Source organism: Dysidea avara, chromosome 2 (assembly GCF_963678975.1).
Source record: "Dysidea avara chromosome 2, odDysAvar1.4, whole genome shotgun sequence".
NCBI classification, from domain to species: Eukaryota; Metazoa; Porifera; class Demospongiae; order Dictyoceratida; family Dysideidae; genus Dysidea; species Dysidea avara.
This window is the reverse complement of record NC_089273.1, coordinates 36,102,671-36,123,575: the sequence shown is the minus strand read 5'-3', so window position 1 is coordinate 36,123,575 and position 20,905 is coordinate 36,102,671. Positions and strand designations below refer to the sequence as shown.

The window sequence follows — 20,905 nt, the reverse complement described above, 5'->3', positions numbered from 1 at the left end:
GCTGATCTCTCTACAGGTTGATTTGTTTGTAGCCGAACTCTCTACAAGGTGATTTGCTTGTAACTGAATTCCCTATATTGTGTCTAGTTTCTAGCTCATCATCTATCTACAGGGTGATTTGTTTGTAGCTGAACTCTCTACAGGGTGATTTATTTCTATCTGATCTCTCTACAGGATGGTTTCTTTGTCACTGAACTCTCTACAAGGTGACATGTTTCTAGCTGATCTCTCTACAAAGTGACTTCCTCGAGCTGATCTCTACAGGTTGATTTGTTTGTAGCCGAACTCTCTACAGGGTGATTTGCTTGTAACTGAATTCCCTATATTGTGTCTAGTTTCTAGCTCATCTATCTACAGGGTGATTTGTTTGTAGCTGAACTCTCTACAGGGTGATTTGTTTTAAGCTGATCTCTCTACAGGATGGTTTCTTTGTCACTGAACTCTCTACAAGATGATTTGTTTCTAGCTGATCTCTCTACAAGGTGACTTCCTCGAGCTCATCTCTCTGCAGGTTGATTTGTTTGTAGATGAACTATCTACAGGGTGATTTGTTTGCAGCTAAACTCTCTACATGCAGGGTGGTTTGTTTGTAGCTGAACTCTCTACAGGATGGTTTCTTTGTTACTTAATTTTTTCTAGCTGATCTCTCTACAAGGTGACTTCCTCTAGCTGATCTCTCTATAGGGTGACTTGTATCTAGCTGAACTATCTACAGGATAATCTGTTTGTTGCTGAAATCTCTACAGGGTGACTTGTTTCTAGCTGATCTCTCTATAGGGTAGCTTGTTTCTAGCTTAACTCTGTACAGGGTGATCTGTTCATAGTTGAACTCTCTACAGGTTTATTTGTTTGTAGCTGAAATCTCTTGTTTCAAACTGATCTCAATGTAGGGTAACTTGTTTGTAGCTGAACTCTCTACAGGATGGTTTCTTTGTAGCTGATCTCTCTACAGGGTGACTTGTTTCTAGCTGATCTCTCTACAGAGTGACTTGTTTCTAGCTGATTCCTGGATGACTTGTTTCTAGCTGATCTCTCTACACGGTGACTTGTTTCTAGTAACTCTCTATAGGGTTATCTGTTTGTAATTGAACCCTCTACAGGATGGTTTCTTTGTAGCTGATCTCTCTACAGGGTGACTTGTTTCTAGCTGATCTCTCTACAGGGTGACTTGTTTCTAGCTGATCTCTCTACAGGATGACTTGTTTCTAGCTGATCTCTCTACACGGTGACTTGATTCTAGCTGAACTCTCTATAGGGTTTTCTGTTTGCAATTGAACTCTCTACAGGATGGTTTCTTTGTAGCTGATCTCTCTACAGGGTGACTTGTTTCTAGCTAATCTCTCTACAGGGTGACTTGTTTCTAGCTGATCTCTGGATGACTTGTTTCTAGCTGATCTCTCTACACGGTGACTTGTTTCTAGTTGATCTCTCTACAGGGTGAACTTGTTTCTGGCTGAACTCTCTACAGATGATTTGTTTGCAGCTGAACTCTCTACATGGTGGTTTCTTTGTAGCTGAACTCTCTACAAGGTGATTTCTTCTAGCTGATCTCTCTACAGGGTGATCTGTTCGTAGCTGAACTTTGTACAGGGTGATTTGTTTGCAGCTGAACTCTTCATATGATGGTTTCTTTGTAGCTGAGCTCTGGACAAGGTAACTTCTAGCTAATCTCTCTATAGGGTGACTTGTTTGTAGCTGAAATATCTGCAGGGTAATTTGTTTGTAGTTGAACTCTCTACAAGGTGATTCTTCTAACTGATCTCTCTACAAGATGACTTTTTCTAGCTAAACTCTCTACAGGGTGATCTGTTCGTAGCTGCACTCTCTACAGGGTGATATGTTTGCAGCTGAACTCTCTACATGGCGGTTCCTTTGTGACTTAACTCTCTATAAGGTGATATCTTTTAGGTGATCTCTCTACTGGATGACTAATTGTTTCTAGTTGATCTCTCTATAGAGTTATAACTTTCTCTATAGAGTTATAACATGTTTGTATAGCTGAACTCTTTACAGAGTGGTTTTTTGATTGGTTGCTGAACTCTCCAGCTACACGGTGACTTGTTTGTACTACAGAATGACTTGTTTGTAGCTGAACTCTTTACAGAGTGAGTTACTTGTAGCTGAACATTGTTTAAAGTGACTTGTTTGTAGCTGATCTAGATGAACTCTCTACTGGGTAGATTATTTTGTAGCTGAACCCTTTACGCAGTGATTTGTCTGTAGCTGAATTCTCTACAGAGTGACTTTTTATAGCTGAACTCTCTACAAGGTGACTTCTTTATTTCTGAATTCTCTTCAGTGCGACTTATAATGTTCTGAATCTCTACAGCAACATATTTGTAGCTGAATTCTCTACAGGGTGACTTGCTTGTAGCTGAATTGTCTATACGATTAACTGTATGTAGCTGAACTCCCTACAGAATAACTTGCAATGTAATATAATTCTATAATGGAGTAAGTTATAAACGTAGCTGAATGCTTTATTAGGGTGACTGTTCTATTAGAGTATCTCGATCTTGCATATGCTACACGTAGTTGGCTTTGGAATCTTAACCCAGTGGTTTGTAATCCGATTCTTCTGTACTACTGCATGGACTTTCTATGATAATTATTCCAACCACAAACCAATTTTCAACTCACTACTCGGGAAACACTATCTCGCCCAATACCTCCCTGTACAAAGTCAGCACACTATGGCGGCTAGAAGTGTAGGATTTTTTCAGTTGTACTGATATCCGACTAATCTGTACCTAAAAGAGCTGATACAGAATATACCGGTCCGATTATTGTATATACAATCTGTAAAGTGTAAAATAGAATTACAGGTGTATAACTACTGCATGATGCATATTCTAATGATTTTTAGAGTAAACAGAAGTGATATAACTATAAGGGATCCATTAAACCACGGAATTTATAACATCTATAGTGTTTACACAATACTTACCTCGTAGCAACTCCCCCAAGAATGCAACCATGATGGAAGGCAGCCAGAGGAGGTATGACACGCACACCTGAGCACATATGTTTTGTACAGGGAAGATATTTCATGGGGTTGTCAATGAAAAATACGTGCCAATCGAACTCTTTTCTTATGCTTAATTCAATGATGCAATCAACCCCAGTGGCTCAGTTTTGATATACACAGCCTATTGGAGGAACCGTCACGTGATGAATAACTAACCGTAGGAAATAAGGCCAAGCAGCAAGTTGGGAAGAGAAATCCAGTGAAAAATCAATTGCACAAGTGTCTAAGTAGCTTTGCAGTTCATCAAATCTTGCCTACGGATTGATTTTCCGCAATATAACCATTTGAAGAATGCAATTACTGCGAATTCTTTTCAGTAGCGCTTAATTCATGTCGTGCCTCCCCTGGAAGGCAGCACAAAGGCAATAATCAGGGTGATCTTTAAAAAGAATACACATAAAATTAGCCACTCTATAATAACCTAACTAAGCTAAACTACTTTCTAATACACTTTGCTACATAATCGCTACAAAACTATTAAGTTCTTTCTGCTACACTTGCTTCTACCAGCTATCACTAGTAACTGCCTGAATTTATTAGAGTCATGAGGTGTAAAATGATGGGAGCTTAAAACAGCACTTAACCTTTTAAATTTCTTTTTAACTTCTTTGGTGATAGATAACTAACAAAGAGGTTACCTAAAGTAAATCATTCAAGGTAGACTTTTGGGGGTGGAATATTTTTGTCACTAATAAATTTGGGCAGTTACTCGTATATGATAGCTGGCATAAGCAAGTGTAGCTGTAGTTTTGTAGTGATTATGTAGCAAAGTGTATTAGAAAGTAGTTTAGCATATTCTAGAGAGTTTAGTTTTGTGTGTATTCTATTTAAAGGTTGCCTTGAGGATCAACTTAGTGCTGCCTGCCGTCATGATTGCAGTCACGGCAGAGTTGCTACAAGGTGAGTATTGTATAAATGCTATAGATGGTATAAATAATCGTAAAATGTTAAGAATCTTTATTCCGTAATTCCGCTATTCCGGAATTTAATGAATTCCTAACTATAAGGCACAACTATAAGGCACAACTATATATAACCCAGACAATTAAGCACCACAAATATTATATTTAATATATCCCCCCTTGTCTGGATTACTCTGTGTTTGGATTAATTATCAAGATAGCTACTATACACAGATTATTAATTTGGCTTTCCTGTGGTGTAGTCCTTTACTGTTAAAATGTAACAGCTACTGTTTTCAAGATCTGGGTAAGATTAGTTTAACACAAATAGCAATACCTACACAAGCAGTCATATGGTTCTCATAACTTAGTGCTTTAATGGAATAGTATAGTATAGTGAGGCTTTCTATTTGTTTGTAGTGAGCAAAAGGGTTTTTCATTGCTGCAAACAATGGCAATCATATTTGCCATACAAACTATCGGTAGAAATATCGGTTCTCAGAGCAGTTGTGCCGATTACTGATATGGTAGAAATTGTCATATCGGCAACCGGTCCAATCACCAATCTAATTATCGGTGCATCTATAATGACAGCCATTTTGCTTTGTGACATAGATAATACATGAAATGTAATTGCAATGTCGTTGCAGATATTGCTCAGTACTTCTAAGTAAATTATGGAAAAGATTCATATTGTATGCAGTAAATATGTAAATCCTAACAAAATAAAATCATGGACATTATGCTACTATAAACCTGTACATGTATACTTTAGGCTAGATTTTGTGTTTGGTTTTTAGTGCTATTTACCACTAGGATAGTGTAAATGTTGTGTAAATGAGTTGATAAAAGCTTGTTAATATATTTGGTAATGGTTTAATTGTAGTATGGTGTGACGACTTCTTCATGTCTACAAGGCGCATCAAGGTAGCGTTGTAATTAGTTCTGTAAGGCTTGTAACAAACATCAGCTTAGTGAAACAAAGCTTGTTGGGTGCATATATCTTCAATACACTGTCAGTTCTGTTAGCGCGTGACACTTAAATGACGTCACTAATTATTTGTGGTTTCTTTGGCATTTCACTACAGTATACTATTACTTCATGTCGGTTTTCTGTAGTATACTACTAGATAGGCTAGTATACTACTAGATAGGCTAGTATACTACTAGATAGGCTAGTATACTACTAGATAGGCTAGTATACTACTAGATAAGCTAGTTGTTGTGGCTTACAACAGTTCAGTAGTAGTGGGCGCAGGGACAGATACCAAAAAAGTGCATTTAATTGCATTTTCTTAGCGATACAGGAAGGATTTGTGTGAAACTTTGAAAATTAAATAACTATTTCCGTGCACTACACTCAGATTGCTAAAGCAAACCTTTCTTAATGGATTTCTGTCCCTGCCCATGTGTCTGCTGGCTGGTTTTCACTAATCATCTTGGCAAAAATGGTAATAGTTTCCCAGTGATTTGACCTGTAGTAATGCTTCAAAGCCCTTCACAAACCACACCATAACTCTTGAGCAATTAATACTAGCAGCTTCAAATCTACCACCCTATTAGACTAGTCTATGGACTGTAATGGGCCAGTAAGTAAAGATGTGTGGTTATTAGCAAAGGCAAGTTATCACCTAAAGTATGGCATGCAGTATTTTACCTATTTCCAGTAACCTTAACACTTCTGATTGTACAATGTATTATACAAGTACAACCATCCAAAAATTTCTAACATTTTTAATAATATCCTAACATCTGATGCATCCCAGCAGTTTTTTTAAACCATACTTATTTATAGAGATGCTCAGAGGAAGTAAATGTGGGTTTGAGTTTTAAAATACATTTAAGTAGTTTTGATAAGGAATCAACCATAGGAGTGCAAATATTTGTGAATTTCTAGTCTACAATACATTACAATAGGAGAATTAAAGACTTAAAATAACATATTTACTTGATAGCAGATTTTTAAATATACAGTCAAACCTCTATATAATGGGACCAATTGATTTGATGAAGTTTTAGTTTTACTGTTATAAGGAAGTTTTTTAGAAGTAATATTGAATTTGTAAAGGCCTATAGCGACCTCATAAACAGTCCTTTACAAGAAGGTAAAATGTACAGTGTCGATTGATTGATTTGTAACTGGGATAGGTAGCTTGTTGTTGATAGTATCCCAGGGAGCTGAAACATCACAGCTCCAGTAAACAACCAATCAGTACATTCAACTAACACACACTGTAGGTAAAAGTGTCAACTGTCAAGGGTCCTTTAACAGAGGTTCCACTACAGCCGACTTAGACAACTCACGTGAATTGGAATACAGCTGTCTTCTGTCAAGTCCTCATCACTGAGCTTGCAACAAAGTCTAGCCAAACAAAATAGTAGTGAAGTAGTGTAGATCAGTGCATACGTACAAACAAGTGTACACACTTATACTTGTAAGTAAACTATACAATTGTACATAATGTTTACAGTTGTGACAAGATCTGCAAGAATCCCACATGTTCACACAAACCTAATTTTACAGTAGAATGCATTAAACACAATGGGTAAGAAATATTTACAAATTATATAAAAACTCCATAAATTTTAATTTTAAGCACTGGTTTTGTGACAGTATTGTAATATTGTATTGCTGCATATGTTGTAGATTATGTATGTACATATCTGGCAATATTGTGACATATATGTACAGTGTGCTCTAATAAGAGTTGGTTGTCGTTTGTTGCTGAACCGCGTGTTATTATCCATCCGTCTATACGGTTTTAATCATTGACAATACATGGTGTCAGAAGTGGGATTCAACGATGGCAAGCGTTCCTTTACAACCTCCAGCACAATTTTGTTTCAGCAAAATGGATAAGTGGCCAAAATGGAAGAGACGATTCGAACAATATCAAATGGCCTCCAGACTGTCACAGAAAAGCAATGAATGCCAAGCCAGTACACTTCTTTACTGCATGCTTAGGCTCCGATGCAGATGATATCCTGGCAACCACTCGAATCTCAGACGAGAATAGGAAGAAGTACAGCAAGGTTCTAGAGAAGTTTGATGAATATTTTAAAGTAATGCGCAATGTAATATTTGAAAGAGCTCGTTTCAATCGAAGGAACCAACAACCAGGTGAATCCACTGAGGACTATATAACCTCTTTACACCAGCTAGCACAAGGATGCGAGTATGGCACAATGACTGATTCGTGATGGACTAGCTGTAAGAATAAGAGATAAGTCATTGTCAGAACGTTTACAGATAGAGTCAAACCTCACTATGGAACAAGCCAGGAAATTTATAAGACAAAGAGAGGCAGAAGAACAGTAACAGAGCATACTAAAGGGAAAAAATGACACAGAAAGTGAGACTTTTGAACCAATGTATGTGAAGCAGACACAAGGGAGGAGAAATTCAGGCTACACTACACTTAGAGAAGTGTCATCTGCTCAAACAAACCATTGTAGACGGTGTGGAAAAGCTTCTCATCTCCGTCAGGTTTGCCCTGCTAACAATGCTACATGTTTTCACTGCAATAGGAAAGGGCATTTTAGTTCTCAATGTTTGTCAAAGACCATGGGAGAGCTTACTACTCCATCACACCAACAAGCCGACAACAAACTAGCTGATTATCTGATACTGTTTACTCAGTACTGACAATGTTTACCTTGATACTGTCGATAACGTTAACGCTAACCAATGGAATGTCACAGTGTTAGCTGGAAGTAATCCAGTTGTCTTCAAAGTGGACACTGGAGCTGAGGTGACTGCTTTGACAGAGGAGACATTTCGTTACTTTTCCAACCCAGTACCACAACTTAATAAATCACCACACCTTGCGGGGAGCCAACTGGTCATCTCTTGATGTAGTCGGTGAAAGTCAAATGACACTCAGTTACAAGGAGAAATCCAGTAATCAATGAGTATTTATCGTCCGTGAGTTGCAACACAACTTATTGGGACTACCAGCCATCAGAGATCTCAAGATAATCACTGGCATCAAGGCCATCGAACTGAATGCTCCAGTCCAGTATCCAGCACTTTTTAATGGATTATGTACCTTCAAGAGAGAATACACCATCAACCTGAAACCAGATGCCAACCCCTTCTCACTCTTTATGGCAAGAAACATGCCAATACCCCTGTGCGAGAAAGTTAAACAGGAGTTAAACCGAATGGAGAGCCTTGGAGTGATTTCCCAAGTTACTGAGCCAACACCATGGTGTGCGGCTATGGTAGTGGCACCCAAACCATCAGGATCCATCTGTACCTGTGTTGATTTCAGACCCTTGAATGAAAGTGTGATGAGAGAAGTGCATTCAATGCTAAAAATAGATGTCACACTAGCTCAATTAAATGGAACTAAGGTATTTAGTAAGTTAGACACCAACAGTGGTTTCTGGAAAGTGCATTAGCCAAAGAATCACATCTTTTAACTACATTTATAACTCCACAGAGTCGCTTCTGCTTCAGTAAGCTACCATTCGCAATCACCAGTGCACTGGGACACTTCCAGCATCATATGAGTGAGATACTTGATGAAATTCCAGGAATTGTGTGTCATGTTGATGTTTTGGTGGCTGGGAAAAATCAGGAAGAACATGATAATCATCTCCATGCAGTTCTTCAAAGGATTCAAGCAGTTGGACTCACTCTTAACAGAGATAAGTCCCAATTTTCATGTTCTAGAATTGTGTTCCTTGGCCATGTCATAGATGCTAATGGTTTACCTCCAGATCCCTATAAGACAGAGGCTATCCAAAAGATGAAGTCTCCTACAACAGTCACTGAACTTCGGAGATTTAAGGGTATGATTAACCAGCTTAACAAATTTTCCCCTAAAATTGCTGAAACAAGTCAACCTCTACGAGAACTCTTGAAGTATAACACTGCATGGCTATGGACCCCCAATCATGAAGACGCAATACAAAAACTAAAGGAGGAAAAAGTCTCACCACGAGTTCTTGCCAATTATGACCTTAACGCAGAACTAAAATCAGTGCCGATGCATCAGCACACGGTCTGGGAGCAGTCCTCCTTCAATGTCAAGGTAACCGTGAGTGAAAACCAGTGGCATTTACCTCCTGTAGCCTCAGTGATACTAAAAGTTGCTACGCACAAATTGAAAAAGAGGCCTTGGCTTTAGTGTGGTCTGCTGAAAAAATTTCTGATTATATGCTAGGCAAGCCATTCCTTTTTGAGACTGACCACAAGCCACTCATCCCACTTTGGGGAAGCAAACAACTATTTTCCACCAAGAGTTCTCCGCTTTCGCTAAAGAATAATCGTAATTATAAGCTTGAGGCTATCTCAATCCACTAAGCTATGTTGGTGTTCACCACTGACCAAATTTTGAGTCAAACACAACTTTTTTATGAATCATCTAAATTGATTAAATATTTAGCATGTGTGTGAAAGACCAATTCCATAGTTATACAACCAAAATTTTTGTATGCACTCCATACCATAAACCGTAAATAGGAGTGGGGGGGGGGGGGGGGGGGGGAGTGAGACGTGTACACATTCAATAGTAACAGTAGGAGATGTGTAAAATACAATCATGACAAATGGAAGGTATTACCACTTCTCAATACTGGTCCTGTAGCATTTTGGCACTTCAGTATCTTTAAGACTATCTCTATACCTGTTGCCAGTGCCTATAACAATCTTTAGTATACATGTATTTCTTTATTTAATTGGAGACTGACCCAAGTAGGGAATTTAGGAAACCATAGGTTAATACCTTATTGTATTGGTCGCCCAAGCCCTTGTTGTTCTTAGAAAATGGTATGTATGAAGCTCTTTCATCTTCAGAAGATAACAAAGTCTTTAAAGTCACTATTAAGAGTTCTCTGGAAATGTTCTCTAAAATGATCTCTTATATAGGAGATATATATCCAGTTGTGGGGGTCACCAACATAGCACACCTCATCTATGATCACTGATGTGCTGAGTGGAATTGCAGACCTCGCTAATCTGGAAGACATAGCAGATAGATACAAATGTGGAAAGTAATTGTGGATTTCATTCTGTGCAAGATATTATATTTGCAAGATATTACACTCAACCCATGATCAATACACAGTATAAATACACTCCCACCATTTTCTAAGGTAGTTAGAAACTGCACACTTATATCTTTGTAGCTTTAAAACCCGAAAATTACGAAGATCTTACATATAGTTGATGGTGGGTCTCAGCAATCACCAATGTCACTTTATGGAGGTGGATTTACCTGTTTGTCGTCTGTTCCACATACTTTACTGGTATGTTCTTTTCGACAGTGTCATTGAGATGACGTTAGGGAGCACCGTCAAGCTGTTTCCTGGCAGGTGATGGACATTTATGATGATGTCAACAACATGTGGCATTTCTATTATACATGAATGCCTGGATACATTTGCTCCACTTCACTATGTGATACTTTAAAGGGGAACTGCAGTGAAAATATAAACTACTTTTAATTATATAAATCATTCAGTAATATAGTCCTAATCTTGATAACAAAGTTTCAACCCATAATGTACAGTGGTTGGCTAGTAATTAAATTCAAAAGTTAGCGTGACACACCCCTTTTTAGTAGCCATGCTTTTAGTGGCTTATACGTCACTGGATCGGAATGCAAATAATTCCCCATAGGTTTCAATAGTGTCTTTACATTTCGAGCAGGATGCCGGTGTACTGTATCGCGATAGACTGTGACAACGACATAGATAGTGCCCCACCTGGGACAAGCTTTCATCGTGTACCACTGAAGAAGAACCCAGAGTTAGCAAAACAGGTAAGATTTTGTGATTGCTGGTCCCCGCACTTACGCGCGTGTTGTGATAGTGGCTACAAAACCTGAAAGTGGTTAACCCACCACTAGAAGACGAAAACGCTCGTGTTTGCAACCACCATTTTACAGCAGACGACTATGTGAAGTCTGTGTTGGAGGGTCACGGGCCTGCTAAACCGAAGCTAAAGGCTACTGCTGTTCCTACTATCTTTTCCTTCACAAAACCAGTGAAGCGTAGGAAACTGAGCGAAGCTAGAGCAGCCAAGTCACAACATGACTCGCTGATCGGTGATTTGCTGGGGTCCAGCAGTGAGTCCAGCAGCCAAGCCGTGACAATACCTGATAAACAGGAATTGCAGCGTGGTGAGCCACAAGGCTATAATAATAAAAAAATATTAGTCCATCATACTACCAGATAGACCAGTTTTGTCTAGGAGCAAGGCTACTTTTGTCAACATTTACCCAGAGCCATTGCTACAGAATGATGTTGGCACACAGGCAGACTTATTTTTCCCTACGTCATCACCTGTGCTCTCACCTATGCAGTCTTCATCACCGGTACCAGGTGCTGCTAGCTATACTTTTAGTGAAGGGGATGAGGACATGTGAGATGTTGTTATATCTGGTACTGATAATTATATTTCTGTTTTTAGTCCACAACACCAAGATGAATCATACCACCCGGACCACACTGAGGAGGCTGTGGATGGCACAGATAGTGATATAACAGGAGACCGCAAGTTCATTGTATTTGAATCACAGCTGATGATGTTATTTAAGAGGTGTCGTAGTTGTGGTCTGGAAATGGTCAAGTTGAAGACATCCACCTCGGGAACATTACTGGAAGTCAGTGGTATATGTCCTGATGGACATGTACTATTCTGGCAATCTCAACCAGTAGTAAGACATATACCAGCTGGTAACCTGCTGCTGGCTGCAGCTATACTCCTCAGTGGTCAGACCTTCACCAGCTTTGCTAACTTGGCAGATGTGCTAAATTTAGTGATGTTTGGTGAAAGGCGTTATTATGACATACAGAGTGAGTATGTGTATCCTGTTGTGCACACCACTTATGTAAAACAACGGGAGGCTGTAGTTGAATATTTAAGGGGAGCCAGCTACACCTGTCTGGTGATGGTCGTTGTGACAGTCCTGGTTATAGTGCTAAATATTGTGCGTATACCCTCATGGACTCTGCCACGGACCTAATCCTAGACTACAGTTTATTGCAGTGTACTGACACTACTAGTTCAGTAGCTATGGAGAAAGAAGGATTGCGACGGTGCCTTGATAAGTTGATGGCACAACACGTCGATATCTCTACTATAGCTACAGACAGACACACTGGTGTAGCGTCCCTGATGAGAACTGATTACCCCCATATAGACCATCAATATGATGTGTGGCACTTGGATAAAAGTGTCACAAAGAAGTTACGTAAGAAGGCCAAGACAAAGCATTGTGGTCAACTCCTCCCATGGATCCAGTCAATTTCTAACCACCTGTGGTGGTCTGCGCAAACATGTAATGGTGATGCACAGTTGCTCGTGGACAAATGGAAATCTATTGTACACCATATATCCAATGTCCACGAGTGGGACAATGACCCTAATGCATTGTTCCCAAAATGTGTGCATCCAACACTGTCTCCAGAAGAGGAGCGCAGTAAGAAATGGCTGCGACCCGGAAGTGTTGCACACAATGCTTTACGCAAGGTAGTACTACAGGATACACTGCTGCGGGACATTAAAAAATTAACCGGCTTCCATCATACCGGCTCGTTGGAGGTCTTCCATTCCTTACTCCCAAAATACTGTCCTAAGCGGGAGCATTTTTGGTATGATGGAATGCGAGCTCGTATGGAACTTGCTATTCTTGACCACAATTACAACACCCAACGTAAACAAGCAACCACACAATCAGGTATTATTAACTATACTGTATGTGTGTGATGTTTCTTAACATGTGCAGGTAAACTAAGATTCAAAGTAGTGTTTCCTAAGGGACAGAGCGCCTGGGTAGCCAAGCCGATACTACAGAACAAGGACTACACACACCTCACACACATGATGAATGACATACTTGAACTACGGACTCACGGAAAACAGTAGGACACACAGGACTATGACAAAACACTTGCATTACCACAGAACATTGCCACAACAGAACGACCGCCTAAAGATGAAATTATAGCTAAGCACACATCTAGATTCCCCAAACAGCCATTACATGAACAAACATCTCAGTAATAATATTTATCTCTTCATAATTTTTTATACTACATGCAACATTATAAATCTGCTAATTTAAAACCAGTGTAAATATTACTTGGTTCAGGAAATTCCTTGCGTATGGCTAACACAACACAAGATGGGATAACTTTACGAATTCCTCTGCCGAGTCTATGGTATGTCCAGTAGATGAACTGTCGGTAGGCAGCTACCCTGTATGACCTAAAACACAATAGTACACGCCATAAATGATTACAAATCAGCGTTTATTAATTGTCTGTACCTGTTAGCCAGTGGAAGGCGCAAAGAATCACCGCATACTGACTTCATTGTTACCAGTGCAGTGTACAAAACATCTTTGTTGAGGCAGACCACTTTAAATTGCTCGTGATCCATTATGCACTGAAGACCTCCCCCGTGTTCTGTCAGTCGTTCGTCTATTCCTTCCATCTCTCGACAACACTGGCATTCAATGCCACTGGGCATGGGCGAACATTTCGCGCACTCACACCAATCCATTGTTCCCAAGCGCTCTGTGAAACTTGCTTGCTCTCTTATATCAGTTTCTGACTCGCTGCTGCTGTCGTCTTCATTATCACTATAGCCTGAAACATCCGTGGGTTCGAACTGATAAGGTATAATCTCGGTATTCGAACTGCTCTCAGCCATTATCAATACAACAATACCCGCACTTAGATCCAGTGACGTATAACCGCAAATTAACATGGCGGCAGGCATGCGCAACTTTCCATCGCTGTATCTCCACAGTGGAATGTAGTACAGCTATAAAAATTGGAATACATACATAACTTTTCGTATACATTCAATTAATAAAATAAAATTATTTTTAAAAAATGACTGCAGTTCCCTATTAATTGCACTTGCTATTTGTAAATTATCTGTATGCAAGCTAAGTACTTGTAGATTAGCATTGTGTGATAAAATAACTGTTATGTCATCTGCTGCGTCTTTTGTGATACTATAATTATCAACATATTATAGTTCAGTAAGCAATGAAATGTTCTGTAAAACTCTTGCTATGTTAATAGCACCTGCTAAATTATTTCTATCTAAGCCAATCATTTGAAGATTAGTATTGTGTGATAAACCTGCTGCTATATCAACTGTTGCATCTAGAGCTGCACAGAATAATGTGTTATTCTACAATACACCACACTTGTCACTACTGAACATGTTGTAATGATGTAGTAGAACATAGTGAGTGTACTATTAGGGTATGATTTAGAGTCTTCCAAAACTACCAGTAAAACTATGTGCATCAAACTCGTGACATCCTTTCTATCTTCAAGCATGTTGACAGTTCGATAAAACAAATGGAAATTCTAGCAAAGGATTTTCAAAGAAGAAAAGCCTCAAGAAAACAAAGGACAGAATATATTACGACAATAGAGACAAAGGAGAGACGAAATGAAGAAGGTTACTAAAGGTTAAATGATATTGTGGATCTATACTTTGTGAGTAGTTTAATGCAAATCACGAAGCAATAGGTGGTTCCTACGTGGATTAGCAGGAGCCCGAGTTTTGTATGTCAAATGCATATTTTATGTAAAATAAGTTCCTTTTTTGGTTCTTGAGCTGCTTCTTTCCATCATGTCAACTTGTCAACTATAACAATGATGCATTTCAGTATTATGCATGTGTACTTGTTATACATAGCTACCATGTGTACTTGTTATACATAGCTACCATGTGTACTTGTTATACATAGCTACCATGTGTACTTGTTATACATAGCTACCATGTGTACTTGTTATACATAGCTACCATGTGCACTTGTTATACATAGCTACCATGTGCACTTGTTATACATAGCTACCATGTGCACTTGTTATACGTAGCTACCATGTGCACTTGTTATACGTAGCTACCATGTGCACTTGTTATACGTAGCTACCATGTGCACTTGTTATACATAGCTACCATGTGTACTTGTTATACATGGCTACCATGTGTACTTGTTATACATGGCTACCATGTGTACTTGTTATACATGGCTACCATGTGTACTTGTTATACATAGCTACCATGTGCACCTCACAAGTGTGCCTAGCCCATTATGCATGTATGTTAGGCCTCAATGAATCTTTTTATTCCCAAATTTCTCCAAAGAAGTTCACATAATGCTTTCTCATTGTTCTCATTATAATGTTTAGCAAGATTTTAATTTGAAACAATAAAATCAAGAGTTAATATCTCTATATTATTAACTCTTGAAAAAATGTTATTTGTGACCCGGTCTACGAAAAGGGCTCTTATCGCCGAATCAAATATTTTTCAGGAGGCATGAAGAAGTATTTAGGGCAACACGAGATTATTGCATGTATACATAGACATACCCTTTCTGCACTCTCCCACAAAGTTTCAGCTTCACAACGTATCTTGAAGATGACTTATTACTCATTTTCTCCGACCCTGTATCTCCTCTTCGCGTTGCAAAAACGGACCTTTACAAATCACCACTTTGTCAACACAGCTGCAAATTTTAGCGGACTATATCTGCGCGAAATGTCCAGTAAAGATAGAGTTCTCTCTGCTCTTAACTTTCTCACCGGAGAAGGAGTCAGTTATTACTGGGATGGAGTTGAGAGCAACCAAGTAGAGGCGCTTATTAGCGACTACTTCGATGCCCCAACTGATGACGAAGACGACCACAGAAGTGATGACGAAAGCGAAGAGGAATGCGACCACAGAAATGAAGGTAATAATTTAATAACACTAATAAATGAACGGTTAAATAAAAATACACATCACACATACTATCTTTTTTTTCTTATGCAGAACAACAGCTTACAAACTATGGAGACAGTTATGAAGGTTACTAATGCATTCAATAACAATTAAAACATATACATGGTGGACTTTTTATAGACTATGAATCACAGCCATCTGCTGGTATTGATGACAGTATTCAGGATGAAGGTAAATGTAGACTTGAGGATATAAACTTAGTTTCAACTCTTGTAGAAGAATCCACAATAACGCCTGGAATTCTGAGTCCACTTCTAGAGAGTTCTCCACAGTTAAGTGTTTGTACTCCCAACTCACGGGGTACCAGTGCAACATTACTGGCTACTAATGCAATGTCACCGGCTACGACTCCAACGTCTCGGACTTCCACCCCTACATCACGGGCTTCCACTCCAACATCTCGGGTAACCAGTTCACAGCCACGGGTTACAAGTTTGCAGTCAAGGGCTACCACTTCACAGCTACAGTCAGGTGCTGCTACTCCATCTAGGAAGAAACCATCTGATAAATGTTTGTCAGCTGCCACCCTTGCTAGAATCAAACATGGTGAAGTGGAAAGGGAAGCTGAGCCGGTCATATGTGAAGAATTTGTTCTTACAACTTGTGGATGTCAACTTGCTGGTGGAGGACCTTGTAGCAGTATGTTCTCATCAGAATACTATCAGCAGTATAGGGCCCAGGCCCTTTTCCTCTCCAAGGAGTTACTGGACATGGCATTAATTGGATCAATTGCAGCTACTGTGTGCGAAGATGACGACGTTGGGGTGCGTAGTGGGCATAGGCCTGCCAAAAGGCAAAGAACAACTATTCAATACATGCACAAAGGATACCAGGTGTGCCAAAATACTTACAATTTCTTACATAGTGTTGGCAAAAGAAAGGTACACAATATCAAAGAACATTTTTTAGAAAATGGTTTGGTGGAACGGGAACATGGCAATACCAAAAATCGTCCTCACAATGCACTTACTTTCGCCAGGATCACAAACATCTTGAAGTTCATTGAAAACTATGCTGAAAAGCATGCCATCCTTTTACCAGGCCGCATTCCTGGATTCAAGAGAGATGATGTTTCAGTACTCCCAACATCAAATAGTAAACAGGTGATATCACTCTAAGTGAAACAATACAACTACATCGAAATGTTGTTTAATGTGGCTAAATCAGGAACCCATAAGCACCGTTACACCTGCTTATGGGCTCCTGTTTAAATCTACCAGGGATTTTCCTAGACAATAAATTTAGGAAGGGCTATTCCTGGTTTTTGAAGTATATGGGGGGGGGGGGGGGGGAGAGGCAGAACTTCAGTCATCCAAAATTTAGTTAACAGAATTATCATTATTAAAATTTATTAATTTTCATCATTGAGCCAGTTGAGGCATAGTTCAAGGAGGCAAAATTATTTCCAGGGCGGGATAAAATTCCCTCTTCCCATAGAAAAATCCTCCTGTCTACTCACACTTTGTACACTTTAATCATACTGAAGGCACTAGTCTCATTTCCATGGAATACAACAACATACTTACTGCATGTGTATCTTTTCCAGAAAATTCACGACCAGTATGTTGTAGCTTGTGGGCAAAGTGAAGACAGTGAGCTGCAGCCTGTGTCCTATAGAACCTTTTGTAGATACTGGCGTCTACAGTTGCGGCATGTGGTGATTGGAAGACCCCGAACTGATCTCTGTTGGACCTGCCAACAGAATAGCATGGCAATTACAAAGATGGCTAATACATCAGACCAACAGAAGGAAAAGGCACAACTTACTTTGTGTGGTATTGTATCGTAGTTAAAAACTAATACAACCAGCTGATGTATTTGTTCTGTGCCACTATTCTTTTACTTTCACTGTACGTTCAGTAATTCTCAGTCACGGTCAATTACAAAATCCTTCACAATTTCCCTATACCAAAGGATGTCTTAGTATCTGCCCATTATGTTCCAAGTTCAAGTAGTCATTTTTGTCTGTAATGTGAAATAAAAAATGTTCATAATACAAAGACTATCATTTTTGTTACATCTCTAATGTATTGTCCTGTTTTTAGATCATTGACGAAGCTAAGACACATTTAGAGGCAGTGTCACTCGAGAGGTCTACTTACCGGGAAGCCTGCAAGTTAAGTCGAGAGAAACTGAAGTCTACCTTTACTGTGTCAGATGAGTTCCAGCCCCCTTCACCAGCATCTCACTTGCCACCAAAGAGCCACCAAATCACTGTTCATTACAGCTTTGATATGACCCAGCAGGTACATAAAAATGTGCGATAAGATAGATAACCAAGTTATAATTTGTTGAAACAGGTTCACTACCCTAGTGATCCTTTTCAGCCAGGGCCCATCTATTTTTTGACACCACGGAAGTGCGGTATTTTTGGCATTTGCTGTGAAGCAATACCAAGGCAGGTAAATATGATTGTATATGATGCGTACATCCTCATAATTACCTGGTACTATACTTTTAGGTAACATACCTCATTGATGAAGCCTTTAATATTGGCAAGGGGGCTAACTCCATTGTATCAATGCTCCATCACTTCTTTGAGGCTCACGGGCTTGGTGAAACATCAGCACACCTCCACGCTGATAACTGTGCTGGACAAAATAAGAACAGGTTTATGATGTATTACCTGATGTGGAGGGTGCTGATCGGTCTACATAACGAGATAAAAATATCTTTCCTTCCAGTGGGGCATACGAAGTTTGCTCCCGACTGGTGTTTTGGCTTGATGAAGCAGAAATTCCGGCGTACAAAAGTGGGAGACTTGGATGATATTGCCAATTGTGTGAGCCGGTCATCTCGCGTCAATGTTCCACAATTGATTGGTTCATTGGATGGTACTGTATTTGTCCCCATGTATAATTGGAGTGGATTTTTTGAGCAGTATACCATTAAGACTGCTTTGAAGGGCATTAGTCATATGCACCACTTCCGCTTTACTGCTGATGCACCTGGATCAGTGTTTGTGAAAGACACTAGTAATTCTACTGAAAGGGAGATCATACTCCTGAAAGATAGTTCCTCTGAGATCTCTCCTCAACAATTTCCCCCATTGCTAACACCTCCTGGCCTCTCCACAGAACGACAGACGTATCTTTTTGAAAAGATAAGAGAATTTTGCCCTGCAGAAAAGAGAGACAGTGTATGTCCAAGGCCTGCAGGCATTTAAACTTTCACACATTTAAGTTATAAGCATTATACAATTTTAACATGGATTGGCATTAACTAGAACACAAGTTACGTTTAGCTTAAGTAGTTCAAGAAACTATGGATTCCGCTAAAACAAGCATGAAACAGTCCCGTGAATGCTAGAAAGGGCAGCTTTTAGGATGTGTTTGAAGACGGCCCAACCACATGCCCACTAAAAGGAACTCCTAGCTAACAGTTTGCGTACCTTACATCACGAATGTGTCAACGTTCTTCCTCACCGTCACGATCATTCCAGTACTGCGTTGTTCTAAGCAGTTTCAGTGGCATGTCATAGCTTCTAGTTTCTTTCTTTTCACACCACAAGCATACACGATATTATACTAACGTTAATAAGCATAACCGGGAAAAGATTTGTCGCGATTTGTCCAGCTGTTTGTTTACAATAAGTATGCGATAAAAAGCGGTGTTTCATTTAATTCACTGGAATTCATGCTTGTTCAACTTTGACGGAATCGGACGAATTCATGATCCGTGAATAACTGATGAATGGATTGCTGCAGAGCGCTGAAACTTTGCAAGTGAGTTTATACTTACCTTATAACTGTTTTTAGCCAAAAAAATCAGTTTCCAAAATTTGGGCGATAAGAGCCCTTTTCGTAGACCGGGTCACATTTAGTTAACAAGATGTATAGCTGGTAACTACAGCATATTATGCAAAATTGTTGGCTAAATATAGACCCAAGTATAACACGGTACTGGGCCCTGCAAAAACAGGGTGTGTTTTATTATCATTATACAATATACTATAGCCACTTAATCCTCATCAAACATTGAATTGACTGAATGAAAATATTCTATGATGATTACATCACTTCCAATTTGGTCATCCTATTATACACATGTAACACAAAGCAGTAAAAGACCACCAGCTAATTGTATGACACATATGCACCTATGAAATAGTAGCAGTGCTTGAAAGTTCTTAGATTACTAATTTGTTAAGCTGTTTTACTGTAGTTGTACCCAGTTATACTGATAGTAAAATGTCAGTAACTTTAAGTATATGGAACATAGTTGTTTTACTAAGTTTTAAACTCTCAGTGAAACATCAGTGAATGCGGGTTACTGAAAAACTACTAAAATACCAATCAACTGTTCCATATACACTCTAGTAAACTAAGAAACTTCAAGCAGTGTAGTATATTGTAAATTGCTTGTTCGTTTTTTACCTTTCTTAGTTATTTAATCTAGCCTTTATACTGAATAGTATTTTTGATGCACTTGTAAAGGGAACAGACTTTCTTGTTAAAATATCAATTATGAATTAGTCTAAGAATATTAGTTAAACATTAATGTACATGGGTAATTGTTGTGGCCATGTATTTCTTCAATGGTTGTATGCAATGACCGAAGAGGGCTTGAGAACCATTCGGAAAAATGGTTAGATAAAAATGGCATATGCACTCATGTCAATATATACTATAATAATTGTAGTCCAGAAGCACTATATTTTGCTTTCTTTCGTCTTCTTGTAATTATTTCATTTTGGCCCATTTTGTTAATATTTTTTGCCAAATCTAGAAGTGTTGTATGATTTTAGCTATGTTCTTTATGTTTTGTGGTGACCATTTTGTTAGAGTTAATTCCATTAGTGACTGTTCTATTGGAGTATCTTGATCTCCAATGACATTAATTTTTGTATGGGGTAACTAGTACACATATCTTGACTGTATAATAATTTGTTGTTCGTCAACTTTCTTAAGTGCAAGTGCATTTAACTTGAGTTTTATCCTATTGCACAAATATTTGCTCCTTGCTTTTGACTTCTAACAAACTTGACACACCTCTTGACAACAGTACGTTTACGTACATACTCCTCCCATGTGCACACACACGAGTGCATTTGTAATAACATCATAAATGGATACACAAGTGTGTTAGTGTGACTTCAAATTTATTGTAATGAACAATGTACTGGAGGTCAAAAATTAACACTACAATAATGTGTTGAGCTATAAAATAATGTAGGCTATCTTGTTCTGTCACATGAAGTTACCACTG

At 38.9% G+C, this 20,905-nt stretch overlaps 2 protein-coding genes, 2 long non-coding RNA genes and 1 pseudogene across 11 annotated transcripts in view; 3 read left to right on the top strand and 2 right to left on the bottom strand.

Moving 5' to 3' along the window:
- The window catches only part of LOC136247206 (uncharacterized), a 54,280-nt gene extending 34,998 nt beyond the window's left edge, over positions 1-19,282 (bottom strand). Inside the window, exons 1-7 of one of the 8 annotated variants that reach the window (XR_010697186.1) lie at positions 19,089-19,247; positions 18,168-18,816; positions 17,800-18,077; positions 17,465-17,662; positions 17,224-17,389; positions 16,668-16,811; positions 15,672-16,480 (exon numbers count right to left, since the gene is read on the bottom strand). This is a non-coding gene — a long non-coding RNA (uncharacterized lncRNA). Of the gene's footprint in view, positions 1-15,671; positions 16,481-16,667; positions 16,812-17,223; positions 17,390-17,464; positions 17,663-17,799; positions 18,817-19,088 lie in introns of those variants that run through there. The other 7 variants (XR_010697182.1, XR_010697183.1, XR_010697185.1 and 4 more) reach the window with 7 other exon arrangements.
- LOC136247196 (uncharacterized) lies at positions 10,498-14,562 on the top strand (annotated as a pseudogene).
- LOC136247204 (P2X purinoceptor 7-like) lies at positions 12,572-13,765 on the bottom strand. Its single transcript, XM_066038846.1, has 2 exons — positions 13,212-13,765; positions 12,572-13,150 (listed from the first exon to the last, which is right to left on the bottom strand). Exons 1-2 carry the CDS (start codon positions 13,664-13,666, stop codon positions 12,988-12,990), a joined length of 618 nt encoding a protein of 205 aa, XP_065894918.1. The 5' UTR covers positions 13,667-13,765; the 3' UTR covers positions 12,572-12,987.
- LOC136247210 (uncharacterized) lies at positions 15,037-16,971 on the top strand. The gene is made up of 3 exons (XR_010697196.1): positions 15,037-15,647; positions 15,728-15,868; positions 15,914-16,971. It is a non-coding gene; the product is annotated as an uncharacterized lncRNA (long non-coding RNA).
- On the top strand, positions 16,995-18,946 carry LOC136247202 (uncharacterized). The gene is made up of 4 exons (XM_066038844.1): positions 16,995-17,453; positions 17,743-17,943; positions 17,998-18,099; positions 18,159-18,946. Exons 1-4 carry the CDS (start codon positions 17,406-17,408, stop codon positions 18,861-18,863), a joined length of 1,056 nt encoding a protein of 351 aa, XP_065894916.1. The 5' UTR covers positions 16,995-17,405; the 3' UTR covers positions 18,864-18,946.
- Positions 19,283-20,905: the final 1,623 nt, after the last annotated feature.

Excerpts from the sequence above, each read along its gene's own strand:
- LOC136247202 (XM_066038844.1), top strand. The coding sequence starts at position 17,406 with ATGGCAATTACAAAGATGGCTAATACATCAGACCAACAGAAGGAAAAG. Across the intron at positions 17,454-17,742 it reads CAGACCAACAGAAGGAAAAG|ATCATTGACGAAGCTAAGAC; the intron begins GCACAACTTACT and ends TCCTGTTTTTAG. Across the intron at positions 18,100-18,158 it reads GTGAAGCAATACCAAGGCAG|GTAACATACCTCATTGATGA; the intron begins GTAAATATGATT and ends CTATACTTTTAG.
- LOC136247204 (XM_066038846.1), bottom strand. The coding sequence starts at position 13,666 with ATGCCTGCCGCCATGTTAATTTGCGGTTATACGTCACTGGATCTAAGT. Across the intron at positions 13,151-13,211 it reads CGCCTTCCACTGGCTAACAG|GTCATACAGGGTAGCTGCCT; the intron begins GTACAGACAATT and ends ATTGTGTTTTAG.